Consider the following 19,873-nt stretch of genomic DNA (forward strand, 5'->3'; position numbering starts at 1 on the left):
GCCACCCAGGCGCCCCTGACAATCTCTTTAGATGCCCCCAAATAAATGCTGGTGGCTTAGCGATAGGTGATGGAATATGGCACCAACCGCTGGCCACCAACAGAGTCCCCCGAGGGGACAGTAGGACTGGGGCACAGCCCAGCAGGTTTGGCAGGGTTGGTAGGAACGGTTCCAAGCGGAGTGATTGGCCCATCAGTGCCTCTTCGGCTCTATTAGTTTGCTGCTGCTGGGCAAGGACACCTGTTCTCCTGGTGCCTGCTCCCGTTCCCCCAGCGTTTTAGTGAGAATGGCCACCAAGTGTCTGTCTCTGTGTGGTGACCTCAGTGAGCCAACAAATAACTGTGTTGAAAGCACGAGACTAGAGAGTAACAGTAATCGGAAGCAGCAGCAGCAGCTAGTTCACTATTTGCTTACTTGGTGTCAAGGCCTGGGTTGGGCGTGTTGCAGTCTTAATTTCGCCCAACAGTCCGTGAAAACATACTTTATTATCCCCATCTGGCAGATAAGGGGACACGGCTTAAAGGACGTAGGTAACCTGTTCAGGTGCCCAAAGCCGCAAATCCAAAACTGCCAGGTAGGGGTTTAATCCAGGCCTGTTAACTCCAAAGCCTGCTGACGGTTATACTGCCCTGCTGCAGGGTGCAGGGGTACAGAGACGTCTAAGCCATGGTTACCATCAAAGAATCAATAATTACAACGATGAGGATGGTGGCAGCTACTGTTTGTTGAGCACGTGCTTTGAGCCGGGCGCAGTACCAGGCCCTGTAGTCACTCTTAGGTCACAAGGGCAGAAACTCCTCATGCCAGCTCAAACTCCTTAATGAGCTGGGTGGAGCGGGGGCTGGTGGTGACTTTTTGAATAAGAGAGGTGGACACAGAGACAGAGCTGACGAGAAACCAAGAAGACCCATCTGTGCATCGTTGGGCTTCCCGAAGTGTGGGCCGGGATTCCAGGCAACTCCATTCTCCTATTTTGGAATATTTCCATTAGTGCAAATGTGGTTCATAAAGTGAAGCTTAGAAAATGTTTCTATAACACTACCTCAAATTTGCACAATACTTATTAGTCTCAAATGCTACCCTGCCATATTTCTTTTAATTTTTTTAATGTTTATTTTTGAGAGAAAGAGAGAGCATGCGGGCAGAGAGAGAGGGAGACACAGAATGTGAAGCAGGCTCCAGGCTCTGAGCTGTCAGGACAGAGCCCGATGCGGGGCTAGAACCCATGAACCACGAGATTGTGACCCTCTCTGCCACTCCTCCACTCGCACTCTATGTCTCTGTCTCTTGCTCTCTCCAAAATAAACATTTAAAAAAAATTTTTTTAAACAATGAGCATTTATTCCTCAAAAAACATCTTTTTTAATGTTTATTTTGAAGAGAGAACAAGCGAGAGAGTACAAGCAGGGGAGGGGCAGAGAGGGAGACATAGGATCTGAAGCAGGCTCCAGGCTCTGAGCTGTCAGCACAGAGCCCAATGCGGGGCCTGAGCCATGAATGGTGAGACCGTGACCTGAGCCAAAGTCAGACGCTCAACCAACTGAGCCACGCAGGCGCCCCATTCCTCAAAAGTTTTGAGTCAAAATTTCGGGAATAGCTTGGGCACTTCTGCCCCTGGGTCTTTTGTGAGATTCTCAAGATACCACAGGGCTGCAGTCATCTGAAGGCTTGACTGAGTCGGAAGGGTCCACTTCCAAGGTGGTTCACTCACTTAACATGGCTGTCAAGGGGGTTGGAGGGAGGCCTCAGATCCTTGCCATATGAGCCTGCCCACAGGCTGTTTGACTGAATGTCCTCACAGCATGATGGCTGGGTGTCTCCAGAGTGAGTGATCTGAGAAAGAGAGACAGAAATGACAGAAGGTATCCTTCCTATGACCTCACCTCAGACGGCACAGAGCAGCATTTAGCAGTGACTTAGTCACTAAATCCAGTTCACATTCAAGGGGTGGGAATTTAGACCCCACCTTTTAAAGAGAGAAGAGTCGGGGTGCCTGGGTGGCTCAGTTGGTTAAGCGTCTGGCTTCAACTCAGGTCACGATCTCGCGGTCCATGAGTTCGAGCCCTGCATCAGGCTCTGGGCTGATGGCTCAGAGCCTGGAGCCTGCTTCGGATTCTGTGTCTCCCTCTCTCTCTGCCCCTCCCCCGTTCATGCTCTGTCTCTGTCTCAAAAATAAATAAACGTTAAAAAAAAAAAATAAAGAGAGAAGAGTCAAAGAATTTGTGAACATATTTTATTTTTTATTTTTTTCCAGCACTCATTCAGTAGATCTTTATTTTTTTTCAATATATGAAATTTATTGTCAAATTGGTTTCCATACAACACCCAGTGCTCATCCCAAAAGGTGCCCTCCTCGATACCCATCACCCACCCTCCCCTCCCTCCCACCCCCCATCAACCCTCAGTTTTGTGAACATATTTTAAAACTACCATGGCCAGGAAAACAAACCATTCTAGATATTTCAAACACATACACACACACACACACACACACACGCAAAGGTCATACAAGCAATTGGTGCTCACCACTGGTGGGGCTCGCGGTGGTGAAGGTCAGGGCCAGGGGGGAATCGCACCACTAGCTCTCAGGTTACTTTACCACAGTTGCTTTCCAGATTCGAAGTTGCTGCTGCCACTCAGTCAGGAAACTTCGGGAAGCCACTGCTGGGGTCACTACAGCCCCATGGCCCCAAGCCTGACTGGTGGGGAGTATGGACTCCAACATTCAGCCTGCATGTCTGCTGCTGCAGAGGAGAAAAGCATGGCTTCCGCCTCCTTCCCGCCTTCCAAATTTCACACAGGTACGCTTTATTGGCAGAATTCTGCTGTCGAGGGAATCCGTGAACTATGGTTCGTGGGTGTCCAGGACCTGCAAAGAAGGGGCTAGAAATGGGTGTCAAGAGCCAACCAACATTATCCAGCAAACCCCTCCTGATGGGTGGGTGTTCAAAGGCTTTGTAAAAGGGGGGTGGTGTCCACATGGAGTAACCTGGTGGTCGTGTTTCTAAGTCAGAAACCCTGAAAGGTGTCATTCTAGCTGGGCAGCAGGTGAGGCGCTGGATGCTGACGACATACACTCATCCCCAGAGGTGACTGGAGAAGCGCCTGGAGTTGATTCTTAGTTTCATCTCTGGAACGTGCTCACTGGAATTAAAGCTGGATGGACTACTGGCAATGCAGTATGTGAGAAAACATAGCCCCCATTCAAAAGGGCTGCCAGAGAAAAGATCTCCACAGGGAAACATGATTTCTCAAAATCTAGCCTTTGGACCTCTATACGCAAACATCCCTGGGATGCTTACTTAAAAAGCTGATCCTGGGGCGCCTGGGTGGCGCAGTCGGTTAAGCGTCCGACTTCAGCCAGGTCACGATCTCGAGGTCCGGGAGTTCGAGCCCCGCGTCAGGCTCTGGGCTGATGGCTCAGAGCCTGGAGCCTGTTTCCGATTCTGTGTCTCCCTCTCTCTCTGCCCCTCCCCCATTCATGCTCTGTCTCTCTCTGTCCGAAAAATAAATAAACGTTGAAAAAAAAAAATTTAAAAAAGCTGATCCTGAAAATAATTTAATTTCAAAGGCTGTTGGGGCACCTGGCTGGTTCAGTCAGTTGAGCGACCGACTTCGGCTCAGGTCATGATCTCACGGTTCTTGGGTTTGAGCCCCACGTCGGGCTCTGTGCTGACAGCTCGGAGCCTGGAGCCCGCTTTGGAGTCTGTGTCTTCCTCGCTCGCTGCCCCTCCCCCACCCCCCTGCTTGCACCCTGCCTCTCTCTCAAAAATAAATATTAAAAAAAAAAAATTAAAAGGCTGATCCTGCACACCTCCCCTGATGAAAATAAACAAAAGCAGACACTACTTAAAGTAATCCAGACAGAGTTCAGTCAGTAACACAGTATTGCAGTGCCGTAGGGGAAAGGGTTCATCGTGAGCAGGCACCCAACTGGGATTATTACAGAGGAGATGGGGTATTTCACAGGGAGAATGAGGGGCTAGGGAAGGGAATGAGTGGGGGCTCTATAATCAGAAGTGAAAGATGACAAAAAGCAGGAAGGGACGCTGGCCCATAGGAGACCCATCTGGCTTTGCTGACACTTCTCAAAGTTAAGCTCCTGCCCTCTCACAGAAGCTGGGAGACAGGGGCCCGATCTTCAGGCGTTGGCTGGACTAAGCAGCCAATCCTTTAGACAGCCGGGAGTTTTGCAGGCAGGCACTTTAAGGGAGGCTAGGGTCCTACTAGGGATGCGGCCACGAGCTGCCAGCAACCATGCCCGTGTTTGTTCAAGTCTTCACAGGCCAAGCAAGGTTGAATCAAGAAGAGGGCTCGGAGGAGCCCGGCGAGCATTTGGAGAAAGAATCTGTCACCCTCCGAAGCCACATGCCCACCCCTCCTGAGCCCATCCCCCAAACAGAGGGACCACTTTGACAGGCCTTTGTATGCTCACCAAACTACTGAAGTAGGACAAGGCGGACGGGGAGGTGGGGGAAGCAGACGTTCTCCGGCTTCTTCAGGGCTGGAGGTCAGCAGGGATCTGCGGGCGGGAGACGAAGGGCAGAGCAGATTGAGGATGACCGGGAGGCTCAACTGGATTCTTAACCTGGGAGTCCCGACTGGTCATGCTGGCCGGCTCCTGCCCCCACGGAGGTCAGGGCCTCTCAGTCCTGAGGAGCACCAGGCACGACCAGCTCTGGCTCCTGTGGTCCTGGTGGGGGTATGTTGTTGAGACCTGGGGGATGGCGTGGAGCACCAGCTGGGGGGCGGGAGCACACTCATTCAAGAAGAAGAAAAGTCCCGAGGCCCGAAGCAGAGGCAGGAATGGTGCTTAGGCTGCCTGTGTTCCAGGGCAGCGGCAGAGAGCGGTCTGGCGCCACACTGTGGAGGAAATGAAGATTTCAACAGTACAAAGGCCTCATCTGGATGAGGGCTACACCCCAGGGTGGTAGAGCAGGAAAACAGAAGGAGCCTGGCTCCCTGACATAAGAGCCACCGAACCAGCCCCAGATCCAGTACTTAACCGGATTATCATATGAGAGATCAAGAAGCTGCTTCTTGAAAAAATTTCTTTTCAATGTTGACTTATTTTTGAGAGACAGAGACAGAGCACGAGCAGGGGAGGGGCAGAGAGAGAGGGAGACACACAATGTGAAGCAGGCTCCAGGCTCTGAGCCGTCCGCACACAGCCCGACACAGGGCTCGAACCCATGAACGGCAAGATCATGACCTGAGCCAAAGTCAGACACCTGACCGACTGAGCCACCCGGGTGCCCCCAAGAAGCTGTTTTTTAATTTAACCCACTGTTGGGGCGCCTGGATGGCTCAGTCGGTTAGGTGTCCGACTTCAGCTCAGGTCAGGATCTCACCGTTTGTGGGTTCAAGCCCCACATCGGGCTCTGTGCTGACGGCTCAGAGCCTGGAGCCCGCTTCGGACTCTGTGTCTCCTTCTCTCTCTGCCCTTCCCCCACTCAATCTCTGTCCCTGTCTCAAAAAGAAATAAACATTTAAAACCAAAAAGAATTAAAGGGCGCCTGGGTGGCTCAGTCGGTTAAGCATCCAACTTCAGCTCAGGTCATGATCTCGCGGTTCGTGAGTTTGAGTCCCACGTCGGGTTCTGTGCTGTCAGCCTGTCAGCGCAGAGCCCGCTTTGGATCCTCTGCCCCACTCTCTCTGCCCCTCCCCCGCTTGCACTCCCCCCCCCCCCGAAAAAAAGGATTAAAAAAAAAGAATTAAAAAAAAAATCACTTAACCCACTGTTGTGTCGGGTCTCTACTGCAGCAGCTGAACCTGTACGTAACCTGATAACGGAGGGAGTCCATGTATCTGTTATCTTTTGCCACAACAGTGCTAACTAATAAACCATCCTCAAAACTCAGGAGGCTGGGAAACCGATTCTCACAGGTTGGCCGTTACCGATGTACTTTAACGCCCTGCTGGCTGGATCGGCGCGGCTTCTCACTGCTGGTCTTGTCTCCCTGTGTTGCTGCCAGGACCCAGGCTGAAGAGGCAGCGGCTACCCAAGAGAAGCGTAAGAGAGCAAGCACTCTTGCTCTCTTCGAGCCTAAGCACGGAGCCTCTTCGAGCCTCTTCGAGCCTCTTCGAGCCTAAGCACGGAACCAGCCCCAAGCCCCAAGCCAGGGGATGGGAAAGTACACTGTGGCCACGAGGAGACACAGCAGGAGCGGGGATGCGGGGAGGGCCCATAATTCTCTCTCCCAGAATGTGACAGAGTCCTGGGTTAGAGGCTACGACACGGTGGCCCTGCTCTTCTAGGCGTCACCTACGAATGGCGCGGAGTGAAAGATAGCGTCCGTCCATGTGAAGACTCAACCGCAGTTCTCTATTAGGTCAGGAGCCCTGACAAGACAAGAATCACATCTCCTTCCTCTTCCCAACGCCTAGTGCCAGACCCTGCCCTCAGGGCTGACTCGGGGATATTACTGGGTGAATCTGAGACCATTTCTTCACTCTCTGCGTAGGATTCCTTATGTAATACAGACTGACCTCCTAAAGGTCAGCACACAGTGCTATGTGTTTGCCCCCAAAGCGGCAAAGGGACCGTGCCATTGGGAACTGAGATGTGTACCTAGGTCTGTCTACACCGCATCCTGGATCCACTGCCTCCCAGAGGGACCTCCAGAAGAAAGGACTTCTACAAGTTAAATATCGCAGACTTCACACTCCAAAGGAGAACCGCTTGAAGAGAGCCATGGTTGACGCTAAGGAATGCCACCATCACCACAGAATTCCAGGCACCGGGCATGTGGGTAGAAAGTATATTTTAGGGCAGTGACTCATGGTAAGTCGTTTCCTCCAGACCCTAAAACGGACTATTCAATGTCAAGCTGTCTCAGGCTCAGGCTGATAACAGGGCAGCCATAGGGGACCTAATGGGAGCTGCGTTGTCACGGTCCAAGTCTGTACACACCGCTTGTATAACCTGCCCAAGTTCGCAAAGACAATATATCAGTCGCCGCTCTTTATGCTCCAAGTGAAAGAAATCCAACTAACATATGCTTAAACCAAAAATGTCATACAGTGTATCGGCTCACATAACCGGGAAGCCTAAGATCTTAAAGCTGGCCGCATCTAGCGCTCAAACGTCATTCTCTCCCCAACTGTCCCTCAGTTGTGCTTTCCTCCATGATGGCTTCAGGCTTCAGGATGCATGCCCCAAGACTGCAAAGATAGTCGTTAGTAACTCCAACTCTCCACTGAGGTTGAGCAAGCCTCATAAAGGAAAGCCAGTCTTCAAAAAGCCTCTGATTGGTCTGCTCGGACCCTGTATCTGGTAGGAGGAGACCCTGATTGGCCAGCCATGGCCACGTGCACCTGCAAGGTGGGCCTTAAACCAGTACTTAAGTCTCTGCTAGGGCACAGGAACTGAATAGAAAGTCAAGAGAGGGGTTGTCTCACGGCAAGTTGAGGGGGTGAGGTGACAAATGGAAGACCAGACATTGAGGCTAGATTGAACTAACCCTAAGCCTAAACTTTGAACAGGCTTTCACACGTTCATAGATGCTATTGTGAGTAAAACACAAATTCACTTAAGAGCAGGAGTGCCTTCGTAGTAACTTTTGGTCTTTCTGTATTTTTGTCCCAATTAATAGATATCAAAAGGATACCTACGATCACGAGCAGGTCCAAAGACCATTCTATTTTTTAATATTAGAAAGGGATTCTTAACTGCAGATTAAGAGAGAGAGTAAAGAAAGCAAGAAGAGAAGGGAGCCAGGAAAAGCCCAGCCCACGAAGCAGCGAAGGAAGGTTCCAGGACAGCAGCGTATGACAGGTCAAGGAGGTAGCCGAGGGAAATGGCACTAACTGTCATGCCAGAGCACTGGAGCGGAGTGGAGGAGTGATCGTGGCGGGCAGCACAGAAAGAGAAGGAGAAGAAATTAAACCCCGGGGGGTCAGGGGACAGAAACGAGTGCCATCGGACTACATGAGGAAGCTCTGCGGTGAACAATACTTACCTAGTCACAATTCTGCAACCACTATCATTCGTGGGGCAAGAGTGACAAAACTAAACCCCAAGAATGGAATGGGTGGGGGTGTTAAAGACCTAACTCCTTGCCTGTGTTGCCAGGAAGTCCACAGACAGTGTCTAAAATGGATGAATCAGAGCACCTGGGTGGCTCAGTCGGTTGAGCGTCTGACGTCAGCTCAGGTCACGATTTCACGGTTCGTGGGTTCGAGCCCCGCATCGGGCTTTGTCTTGACAGTGCAGAGCCTGCTTGGGATTCTCTCTTTCCTTCTCTCTCTTTCAAAAAAAAAAAAAAATTAAAAAAAATCTTTCAAATGGAAGAATTAAGAGCTAGAAACACAAGATAGGTGGAGATAAGCACCCGAAGATCCAGCGAGAGGTAAGGAGAACTGAGGACTGGTGAGCTGGCCCAGGAGGGTGGGGATGGTCGAGGCAAGAAGCTGCTGCAGGTCATTCTGTTTCCTCACCATTTCATTTCGTACTATTTGAACTGTAAACTACGTGTGATAACATTTGGGAGGCTTAAAGAGTCCATTCTTTTGTCAACTGCACCTCAAAGCTGTATTTGTGTCCAACTTTATTGAGATAGAATTGACAAATCATTTTTACGAACCCTTTAAATCCGTTTTTTCAAAGAGAGTGGGAAGAACCAGCTTCCTGCAACAGAAGCCATGAGAACATTACCTATTCCGGTTTCAAAAGAAATGGTGGCATTAGTCCTACTTAGATGATTTCGGTCAGAGACCAAGTAAGGATACATCTGGGGTTCAAACAAGAGAGGCTCTCACTCCAGTGCTCAAAGACCAGTTAGAAAACGGAGATCTGACTGGACTGGGTAGGTACAAATTAGCCAAAACTGTAATAATAATAATAATAATAATATAGCTAGTTATCCTCAAGTGCTTACTTCAGACCAGAAACCGTCCTGAGGATATTATCTTCTTTAATCCTCATGGCAACTGATATTTTCCCCAATTTACAGATGAGGAACTGAGGCTCGGATAGTTTGGGGAACTTCCCGGAAGTCACACACTCTGGCCCCTCTGCCTGAGGCGAAGGGGCCTCAGAGTGTTGTGATTTACTTCTCTTTTCTAACCACCAATCAAACTTAGAAGTTTCTATCTCTGGTGCCATCTCGAGGGGCCTGTGAAAACCACTGACTGTGGCAGTGGTCTCAGGCCCACACTTGCTGGGTTGTGCTGGGCCCCGCGCTGTCTTAGGGAAGGCCTAGAAAACGGTATGGGGTAGAGCCGGCATTCAAACCTAAGCGTTCCTGGCTCCAAAGCCCACTTGCTCGGCCACTGAATTATGCTAGTTCTCCAGCTAGAATCAGAGCTGGGTGAGGATCCCACCTGTAGTAATTATGAGTTGTACGGCCTTGGGCCCCCAAGTTCCTTAACCTCTCTTAAGCCTGTTTTATCATCTATGCCATGGGGATAACAATGGTGCTTACCTTCAGGGTGGTTGCTAAGGATAAATCAAAATTCCTATCTGGCAAATAGGAGCCTCTATTTTCCACACCTGTTAAATCCCTTGCCCTTCAGCTCCTAGGTTAAAGAGAGATTCTCACATTTTCTCACCCTTCAGATCCACGGGTGGTAGGGCAAGAGACAGAAAAGGTTTGGGTCAAGGCTAAATTCTTGGGCCTCATCCCAGAGTGACTCTCCAGGGCAGGGGCGGGGTTCAGGAATCTACACCTTAGACCCCCGAGAAATTCAGATGCCTGCAGTTCTCCTGCCTGGCTTTGAATGACTATGCGTAGTGCTTGAAATCTGACAGACCAGTGCCTTTGTGAGCCTCTGAGCCCTTCCTGCACTGGCCTCCAGCTGTGTCTGTGCCTCCTCCCTTTCCCCATTGCCCAATCTGTCTTTATCTCCCCCTTCCATTCTAATCCCCCTCCCCTTACTCTGGCCTTACTTCCTAGCTTCCTCTCCACCTCTCCGTGCACCCTCCCCTGAGCTCAGTCTGCATTCCTACCCACCAGCCCTTTCTCTACCAGTCTCTTCGCCGGCATCGCCCTTTCCTGTGTCCACCCGGAAGGCTCAGATAAAAGGTGCTTCCGCCAGGATAACCTTCCAGGCCTCTTCTCTGGCACCATGGCACTTTGCATGTACCTTTATTATTGCTCAAATAACAGGGTAATGGGAGATTTTTTTTTTTCCGGCCTCAGACTACCTGGTGGACTCGTGGCCCATGAATGGTGGAAACGTGCGCCAGAGTAAGATGGAGAGAGGAAGACAAGCCCGTAGACTTTGCAGAGGGGCCGAGAGGCCTGAGAAGTAAGAGAAGACCAGGAGACGGGGGCTCCTGAAAAGATCGACAAGAGATTACCATGCGGGGTTCCCACAGCTTTTGCAGACAGCAGCTGCGCAAAAATTCATTGGAAGAACTGAGGAATGTTGCTGGCTCCATCTGGGGGAGGGCATGCTTGTATCAAGACACTGATGCTCTTGATGTGCTATAATTATAACCAGAAACACTATCCTTTTGCCCAGGAAGCTGGATTTCCTAGTAAATTCCTTACTTTCCAAGTTGTTTAATGCTAAGATAATGCTTTGCTTCTGTGTCCTTATTTATTTATTTTTAATGTTTATTTACTTTTGCGAGGGAGAGCACAAGCGAGGGAGGGGCAGAGAGACAGAGAGAGAGAGAGAGAGAGAGAGAGAGAGAGAGAGAATCCCAAGCAGGCTCTGCACGGTCAGCGCAGAGCCCAATGCAGGGCTGGAACTCACAACTGTGAGATTGTGACCTGAGCCGAAGTCAGACACTTAACCGACCGAGCCACCCAGGCATCCCTCCGTGTCCTTATTTCTAACTTTCTGTTCAACTGTTAACCATACTAAATGTACTCAGATTCATCTAGTCTAAAATCGAGGAGAGGTGGTTCTCGCTCCTAGAGAGAGAATTATTGAAGAGGCAGCCCGCACACACTCAGGTGCCACATCTCCAACAGCTGGTTTTATAAATGGAAACAGGCACTGGGACCCCTTCTTCTCCCCTTCCCAGAAAGGCTGATGGACAGCCTGGCCCAGATCAGTGGAGCTTTCTTCCAAGACCTGTCCCGTTCCCAGACCAGCCCTGTAGACACCCCCAAAGTCCCCCTGGACCTGCAGGTAGCAGTACCTCTCCACCCCAGTACTCACCCCACACTCAGGCCCTAAGATCCCATTTGACCTAAGCCTGCAGGTATGAAGTGTCCAAAGCACAAGACATCTCTCCCCACCCCCACCAACACACACTCTTGACCTTTTGTTCTGAGTCCATGTGAAAGAGAAATATCAACTCTACCAAGTAAAGGAAACAAACAACTTCCTGGCTAGATGAGAATAACCAGAACCTTAAGCTTCATGCCTGGGGGCTGACGGGTACCTAAAGGTGCTCCCTTGGTGACAGCGGTGATCAAAACCTGTATGCTTTTCCTGAGAACCACCAGGCGGGAAGCACCTACTGCACTGATGCCCTCAGGGAGGCAAAACTAGGGTAGACGTTATTGGTCCGATTTTACAAGTGGGAACCTTCCGGGCAGGAGGCCAACAGACAGCCTCAATGGTAGATAGTGCTGTGCCCAGGCAAGGTCATGAACCCAGAAGGCGGCCGGGATCTAGTGAGACGCAGACACTGCTGGGGGCGGGCAGTAGGACACGTTCCGCCCGACACTGGTGGGCTAGCCCGGTGGCCTCGCCTCTTCGTGCGCATCTCCGGTCGCAGAGTCCCCAGCCTCCCAGATCACTCACCTGCTCTGGGGCTGGTGACTTGGGCTTTCCCGAGCGCTGGCCCCGCCCCGAGGCTCCGCCGGCCCTGCGATTGGCTCCGCGGTCCGGGGGCGGGGCCGGACGCCGAACCAACGTGATGGCGTCAGGCGCCGCGAGCGCCGTTTCCTGTTGTCGCTGGCCGGGAGGCCGCAGCGCCTGGTCGGAGGCTTGGGGGCTGCAGTGGCCAGGAGTGCCCCGCGCCGCCTCCCCGCTCCCTCTGGTGAGTTAGGGGTCAGAGGGCGAGGAGGGTGAGAAGGGACGGCGGGGCCGAGACGAGAACGGGCGATGGGTCACCAGCCCTGTCCGTGATCGCAAACCCTTGGTTGCTTTGAAACTGTCCTGCTTCAGAGCCTTTTCCCTTCCCCGCCTGAGCCCCGCACCCTACCCCACTCGGACCCGAGCCTTCAGCCCAAACAGCCAGTGCTGACCCGTCCCCTTCCTCTTCTTCAGCCGTGACCCGAGCCCAGCCCTTACCCTCACCCCTTCACCACTGGTCTTGCGTAAGTGCAGCCACACTCGACCCCACGGTAGCCCACTTGGCAACCCCTAGGACAGCCACTTCCCTCCGCCTCCCTCTAACGCGTGTCATTCTCACCCCTCAACCCCTTTGGCGATCCCAGTGCTCCACGCAAACCTCCTCGAACCCCCCCGTCCCCCGTCCCCGTCTTTCTGGCTTACCCCTTTTCAGGCTCAGCTTTCTTATCCCAGCCCCCCTGCTCAGCCCCCCAAGGTCTGCTCAGCCAAAACACCCACCTCCCCCCACTCATTTAATACCTACCACCACAGTAGATGCCCTATTGCGCTTACCCCCCCTCTTCTTGATAACTCTGATCTCAGCCCTGTCTCAAGTCTTGTATGTATCTTCTTGTCCTCACCCACTCAACCCCTAACTTCCAAGCCCACCACGTACTTTCTTTCCATCCCCAGCCAGCCTGAGGACACTTCATTCCTGAGTCTTTGCTAAACCACCCCCCAACTCTTGCTGCCCTAGTTCCCACCACCCCTACCCAATCTTGTTAGATTGACGTCTTCCTATCCCCATTTCAACTCTTCATCCCAACTCTGTGCCCATTCTTCCCTTGATGTGGTCCCCATTTGATCTGAGAACCTAGTGCAGTCCCCTGCCAACCCCCCCTGCTTTCTCAGAGCCAGGCACTTGCCGAACACCTCAATTGATGCGGGGCCTCAGATGGTAAGTAAGTGTGGAGGAGTAGAGATCCTTCTCCCGTGGGTCAAGTGCTTTTCCTGGATGTCAGGTCCCCTGTAGCTGTCCTTAAGGATTGTGTTCCTGGCATCCATATTACATTACTCGCGTTGGCTGCTGGAATGGTAGGTATCATCCAAATACCTGGAAGGTGAGGGATAGCTACTCATTCAGCTGGGGCAGTGGGAGCTTATCACTTCCTTTTGGGTGATGATCTGGAGAAACTCAAGGGGTTTCTCCACTGTGTGGGGTTGGCTGTGGTCACAGAATCATGTCCGTGTGTATTGCCCTGCCGCTTAGAAAGGACCCTCACCCAGTGCTCCTCCTGGCCAGAAGTGGTTGTAGATTAGTCCCGCTACCGAATGTGCCAGAGGTGACGTTACATGTTGTGAAGAGTAGAGGTGAGTGGATCCTGGGGACGCCGAGGCCTCCGTGGAGGCTGTTGAATTGCTTCCTGTTTTTGCAGGTGCTGGATCATTGAGTTTTGACCATTTTGATTACCCATGAACACAGAGAGTCAAGTTATCTCAGAGTAGCAGGACATTCTTGAGGCACCCAGGCTCCATTGTTAACATTTATAATCTCCTGGGATTTGGGGGTGCACCTCCCCTCTAAGTTCTGGTGACCAAACTCCAAAGGATTGGCCATTTGACAGCCATTGTAAAGGACCCCAAAGAAGACCCATTGTCTCTGCTTGCATTTATAGTCTCACGCCTTTGAGAATTGGATGTCCTTTGACCTTCAATATCCCCTTCCGTTAAGGTGTGATCTCTGAAGGGTTTCAGCCTGTTGGCAGCTTGGTGTAATGGAAGGAGTTCCACAGTGACCCCACCACTGAAAAGTTGTATACCTCAACCTCTTACGGTCTGCAACGGTCTGAGCCTTTTTATTTTACTCATCTGTTCATTCAGCAAGTATTTTTTGAGCACCACTGTGTGCCGTGCACTGTTTGAAGCATTAGAAATACAATGGTGAATGAGTCAGGCAAAGGTCCTGCTTTCATTCACTCGGAGTTTGGTCCTTGCCAGAATCTTAAGGGATCTGGGACAAGAATATGGGAGAGATGGGTGTTGTTGGATGGAAGGAGGGAGGGAGGAAAGAAAGATACCCAGTGTTCTTAGACTTCACATTTCTGGCCTCACCCACTAGCCTTTGGACTGGGAATCAGGAGCTAGAAGTTGCTTGCCCTCCAGCTGATATTCAGTTGCTTTGTTGCCCTACCGGCCCCCCCCCATCCCACCCCCCACAGGGCTCTTGTCTAGAAATCCAACTTTCTTCAGGTAGAAGGAGGTGCTGTTTACTCAGCACTCACATGTCTGAAGTATCAGCTGTCTTTCTGAATCAGAAGATAACTTTGTCATTTGTTTCCAACTGAAAACCCTGACTCATCACCTGGTACAGCAGCTGGAGGGCTTAAACACCGGCCTGTTGTCGTGCATAGCCAGGTGCAGGATCGGAGTCAGGCCTTAGAGACGAGGCTGTCGCGGATGGCGGGGAAGTCTCTCAGAAGAAGAGGTTGCTGTTTACTGATGAACGGAGTGTTTCGAAAGTGGTGAAGCCAGGTTATCCATTTCTTCTTTTAATGTAAGTCTCATCTGAGTCCTTCTCCTCTTTTCGTTCTTCCTTAGTCTCTGGAGGAAGTGAAATTGGATGTTTATAGAAGGCCAGGCAGTATCACCAAGAGAATCAACCACAACGATTCCTTCCTGTGTGTTGGAACATTTGAGGAGGGACAGCTCGGAAACCTGGCTGCCATGGAAAGGACCTGTGGTCAGCTAGGTGGGGCCACAGATCTGATGGGCAAGATCGTTTCTTGTCAGTGTTAGGCCTTCTTTGATAAGGTGGAGCTTCTGAAGAGTCTGTGAATAATAAGTTTGCCTGAAACTCTTTGAACCGAGGACCTGGGACAGTATGAACGGGCGAAAGGCACAGAGCTTGGAATGAGAAAATTCTGTCCCTCACCTGAGGCGTGTTTCTACTGAGCCTCAGTTTTCTCTTCTGTGAATGAGGGATAATCATCCTTCTCTCACAGGATTGTTTTAAGAATTAAATGAGGATAGAGAACGAGATCCTGTGCCAGAGTGAACCGATACAGAGGGGCAGAGGTAGACGAAGGGTGGCTTAGGAGTTTCCTAAAGGCACACGGCACTCACCTTTTCTGCTCAGCTGTATCAGGGATGTTTGAACTCTCTACTTGCTCTCTTGATTCTGGGTCTCCTGAAGACCCACCCCTCTTTCGTTTGCTTCTTGGTGTCAGTGAAGACAGTTCTGAGGATAGAAAGTGAAACCAGTCCCATAGCGTGGTAGATGGGGGTCTGGCCCACCCAAGGAGCCTGCTGGAGTGCTGACCTAGCAGTCAGGAGACCCAGAGCCCAGAGATCTCACATCGTAGATGGTCGTGGTCCTGCCTCTGAGCCATTGCCTGCCTTCCTGAGGCGTTCTAGAACCGACAGGCCTATGTAGGGAGCTGTGGCTTCCTGCAAAGAAAGATGTGCCCGGAACTTTGGCCTGACCCCCACGTCCCAGTTCTGTTTTGTGAATTGTCAAGTGGCCATTCTTCTAGGTTTCTCTGCACTGTTGTCCTTTTGTGACGTTCCTGACACTGTTTTAGGTCACAGTTGTCTCTTGTCTGGCCCTGCTCTGACCTCAGTGTCAGTTTACTTTGTTTTTTCAGCAGACCCTGACTTGGCCAGAGCACCCACTTAACGATAAGCCTCCCTCCCTCCAGTGAATATTATATTCAGTTAATTAGTTGATGAGGCCTCAATGGTCCTCCTCTTCAGATTGCTGAGGCCCAAGCCTTGGGGCCGGCTGAGGGAAGGGCAGTTTTAGGGCTTGAGGCTCTGTCTAGAAGGGCAGGCCCCCGGAATTGCCAAAGGGGATTGGATGCCAGGGTCTCAAAGCCAGAGAGCCTGAAGTTGGCCTGCAGGGCTGCGTAGGGTAGCCTTGAAGAAACCCAGCCTCTAGGATCAGGCACGGTTTCAGGACCGACTCTGTAGTACGTCCCCTTCTCCCGGTGCCCTGGTGGCCAGAGCATGGAGCTGGTCTCCAGCAAAGGGTCCTGAGGATTCCCAGTGGGTAGGAGCTGGGAAAGTGGTGGAGGGAGAGACAGCCTGATGGGCTGTGGCCAGGGGCTAGCGTTCCTCCTGTCAGTCTGTTGTGCGCTGACCAGAGCTGGTTTCGTGGGGGCCGTCCTCCACACACCTGTCTCCCTTTGCATGTCCTTACTTAGGAAGGTCGGCGCTGGGTCCTGTTCACCCTCTGCCGGATCCAGAGGCCAGGGCTTGAATCAGAGCGTCTTTCATCATTTAGGGCCACCCTGCCGTTCTCCATGCCTCGCTGTTCGCCTGTAAACCTTTCCTGCCAGACTCAACCCCGATGCTCCCTTGCATCCCGCCACCTGGGCCCCCAGCCGAAGAGCCCTCCTCCCAAGACTCCCCTGCCCCCTCCCCAGCCACCCCTTAGCCCTAGCTCACACCTGCCTCTTCCAGAAGGGTGGATGTCATCCTGGCCGAAGGTGGTAGAGCCCGCCACTGATCAGCCCTGGGATCTTGGGAAGTTCCTTGACCTGGGTCAGCTTTGATTTCATGTCTGTTAGATCTGGATAATAAAAGAGCTCGCCTAGGGTGGTTCCAAGGAATGAATGAAGCAATGTGTGTGAACGGTACAAAATCCATTCAGCATGCCTCCATTTGATAACTTCTTTGGGCCATCGGTTTTTGAGAACAGAGACAGCGATGACCTGTTTTTTGGTGTCCCTCCATGCTCGGCAGTGTGGTCACTAGAGATCTGTTTAGATGGGAATGTGCCTGCCCAATCCTGGTCCGTCCGAGTGGCTGGGGCGGTCCAGGCGAGCCAACAGCCCCCCCGAGGCTCAGGTTGAGCCCCCCCGCCCCCCACCTAAGCCACCCCCGGGGGGTGGGGGGGAGCCAGTGCCCTGAGGGATTTACCTGTGTACCCACTTCAGGTAGTTGAGCGGACTCATTCAGACAGTGGCCTTTGCCTGTAAGGCTTGGCCACATCCAACCGGGGTAATAGACACCATTTATCCTTAGTACCGTCAGGCCCTGTGCTGGGCGTTTTCCACATTCATAACCTCCATTTGAGACGTCTGCCGTGGTGCCCCACCTAGCATGCCTGAGTGGTTAGTGGCAAATCGAGATTCGAACCCGTGTTGTTTCCCTTAGGCGTGTCCCTGTGCTGCTCCAGCTGGACCCTCGTGCCTGGAGGGGAAGCAGCTATGTAGCAAGAGGCCCTCCCTTTGGAAACTTCCTTCGGCTGTGCTTGTCCCTGCCGAGCTGGCAGACATCGGGCTGGCACAGGAGTCAGAGGCTCCGAGTGTGAATTGTGAGCCCCTGCTTCCTGGTCCATGTGGGCTCTTGGCACCTCCAGCGGCAGCATCCCCCTCGCACCCTTAGTTCTGTATCCAAATCAGCCCTTCATTCCCTGCTTTTTTGTGCCAGCGTTTGGTGTGGCATACGGAGGCCTTTCCATGCCCTGATTGGGGTGGACCCACCCATGGCACATAGGATTCCCCACCTCCTGAGATCCGAGCCCTCAGATTTCTTCTCTTCCCTTGTTTCCTTCCTTAAAATCCACTCTTGGCTTTTACTTTTGAATTCAGAGGCCTTTGCGTTGCAGTTTGAGGAAGGTGGGCTGACCCGCTGCCTGCTGGGGGAGGGGGAGAATTGGCTGGGGGTGGTGAGCTGGAACCTGCTCATCTGGCCGCCGCCGTCTGTCTCTGCAGGTGTCATGTGATTCTCCGAGGGAGCTGCAGTGTGAGCGGAAATGCTCTCGGTGGTGGAGAATGGACTGGACCCCCGGGCTGCCATCCCGGTAGGCAGTCGGAGAGGCTCAAGGGTGGGGAAGGGGGCACGGGACAGCCATGTCATTGGTTTTCCTCACTTTGAAATGAATGAGTACTGTCTGGAAAGCGAGGCCTCGGGTTGAGAAAGAGTTCTAGCAGAAGCAGGCTCTGAGGAGATCCTGCCCTTTCTAGAACATCTTATTGGTGATGGAATGGGAATTGATAAAAAACGACGGATTTTAATACGGGCTGCCTAAAGACCAAGGATTTCTCAAAGGAAGTCATACATATGGGGCGCCTGGGTGGCTCACACGGTTAAGCGTCATGATCGTAAGCGGCTCATGGTCTTACAGTTTGTGAGGTCAAGCCCTGCATTGGGCGCTCTGCTGTCAGAGCAGAGCCTGCTTTGGATCCTCGGTCCGCTCTGTCTCTGCCCCCTCCCCCACAGGCACATACACGTATGCGCATTCTCTCTCTCTCTCGCGCTCTCAAAAATAAGTAAACATTAAAAGAAGGGGCAGCTGGGTGGCTCAGTCGGTTGAGCATCCGACTTCGGCTCAGGTCATGATCTCACGGCTCATGGGTTGGAGCCCCGCATCGGGCTCTGTGCTGCCAGCTCAGTGCCTGGAGGCTGCTTCGTATTCTGGGTCTCCCTCTCTCTCTCTCTGCCCTCTCCCTCTCATGCTGTCTCTCTCTGTCTCTCAAAAATAAATAAACATTAAAAAAAAAAGAAAAAAGAAAAGAAGGCATTAGGGTGGCCTGGGTGCCTCAGACGGTTGAGCGTCCATTTGGCTCGGGTCATGATCTCACGATTTGGGAGTTTGCTGCTGTCACCACCTAGCCCACTTGAAATCCTCTGTCCCCCTCTCTCTTTGCCTCTCTCTCTCTCTCTCTCTCTCTCTCTCTCTCAAGTCAAATAAGGAAACAATGAAAGAAGTATATGACCCATAAGTCATATGAAAAGATGTCTAACATCAAAAGACTGCATACTGTATGACTTCATTTACACAAAATGTCCAGAATTGGCAAATCCATAAAGACAGAAGTAGATTAGTAGTTGCTGGGGGTTGAGGGAGAGGGGACTAGAGAGGAGTGACTGCTCATGGGCACAGTTTTCCTTTTTGAGACAATGAAAATGTCCTAAAATTAGGTAGTGGCTGTAGTTTAACTATTCTGTGAATATACCAAAAATCACTGAACTGTATAGTTTAAATGAGTTAATTTTATGCAATGTAAATTGTGTCTCATTAAAGCTGTTATAAAGAAAAAAGGAACAGGGGCGCCTGGGTGGCGCAGTCGGTTGAGCGTCCGACTTCGGCTCAGGTCGTGATCTCACGGTCCATGAGTTCGAGCCCCGCGTCGGGCTCTGTGCTGACAGCTCAGAGCCTGGAGCCTGCTTCGGGTTCTGTGTCTCCCTCTCTCTCTGACCCTCCCCCGTTCATGCTCTGTCTCTCTCTGTCTCAAAAATACATAAACATTAAAAAAAATTTTTTTTTTTAAGGAAAAAAAGAACATTCGACTTTTCTAAGAACATTAACATGAACTGTTTGGGCTAAGATAAAAATAAAACAGTAAAATATTTATCCATAATCCTATCAGCTAACAGTTCAAACCAGGTTTTCTGTATTCCCTCCCAATCCTTTTCCAAAACACATAGGTAATTTTGACATGCTTATATTATGACAGAACTGTCTTTATCTTTCCAAAGGATTTTACATATATGTAATTTATAATTGATTTATGTAACAGACCTTAACGGAATACTTACATGTGTCAGGAACCAGGCCAAGTGTTGAGGATGCAAGAATGAAAAGAAAAAGCAAGTCCTGCCCTCAGAGTAATCCCCCCACCCCCCAACTCCTGTGCTGTAGGTCAGGAAGTATTTGTTCCGTTTAACAGATGAGGAAATTAAGCTCAGTGAGGTTAAGTGAAATGTCTGCAGTGACCCAGCTGTTGACCAACAGAGCTGAGACTAACATCTGCCTCTGACTGCCAGGTCAAGGATCTTTCCTTTTTTCTTTCTTTCTTTTTAAAGTTTATTTATTTATTTTAGGGGCGCCTGGGTGGCTCAGTCAGTTAAGCGTCCTATTTCGGCTCAGGTCATGATCTCACGGCTCGTGGGTTCGAGCCCTGCATCA

The 19,873-nt window shown here is 51.3% G+C and overlaps 1 protein-coding gene and 1 long non-coding RNA gene across 2 annotated transcripts in view; both read left to right on the top strand.

Annotated features, from left to right (window-relative positions):
* Window positions 1-6,005: 6,005 nt before the first annotated feature.
* Window positions 6,006-10,518, top strand: LOC124500916 (uncharacterized). The gene is made up of 2 exons (XR_006959658.1): window positions 6,006-7,324; window positions 10,143-10,518. It is a non-coding gene; the product is annotated as an uncharacterized LOC124500916 (long non-coding RNA).
* A 1,437-nt stretch (window positions 10,519-11,955) lies between these two features.
* The window catches only part of LOC124500911 (pleckstrin homology domain-containing family M member 1-like), a 58,858-nt gene continuing 50,940 nt past the window's right edge, over window positions 11,956-19,873 (top strand). Inside the window, 2 exon segments of the mRNA XM_047064781.1 lie at window positions 11,956-14,512; window positions 17,676-17,764. Coding sequence (XP_046920737.1) covers window positions 17,717-17,764 — 48 coding nt within the window. The 5' untranslated portion in view covers window positions 11,956-14,512; window positions 17,676-17,716.

The sequence above is a fragment of the Lynx rufus genome, unplaced genomic scaffold (genome assembly GCF_022079265.1).
Source record: "Lynx rufus isolate CCGP_SWC_20201006 ecotype Redwood Valley unplaced genomic scaffold, mLynRuf1.p SCAF_61, whole genome shotgun sequence".
Taxonomy (NCBI): Eukaryota; Metazoa; Chordata; class Mammalia; order Carnivora; family Felidae; genus Lynx; species Lynx rufus.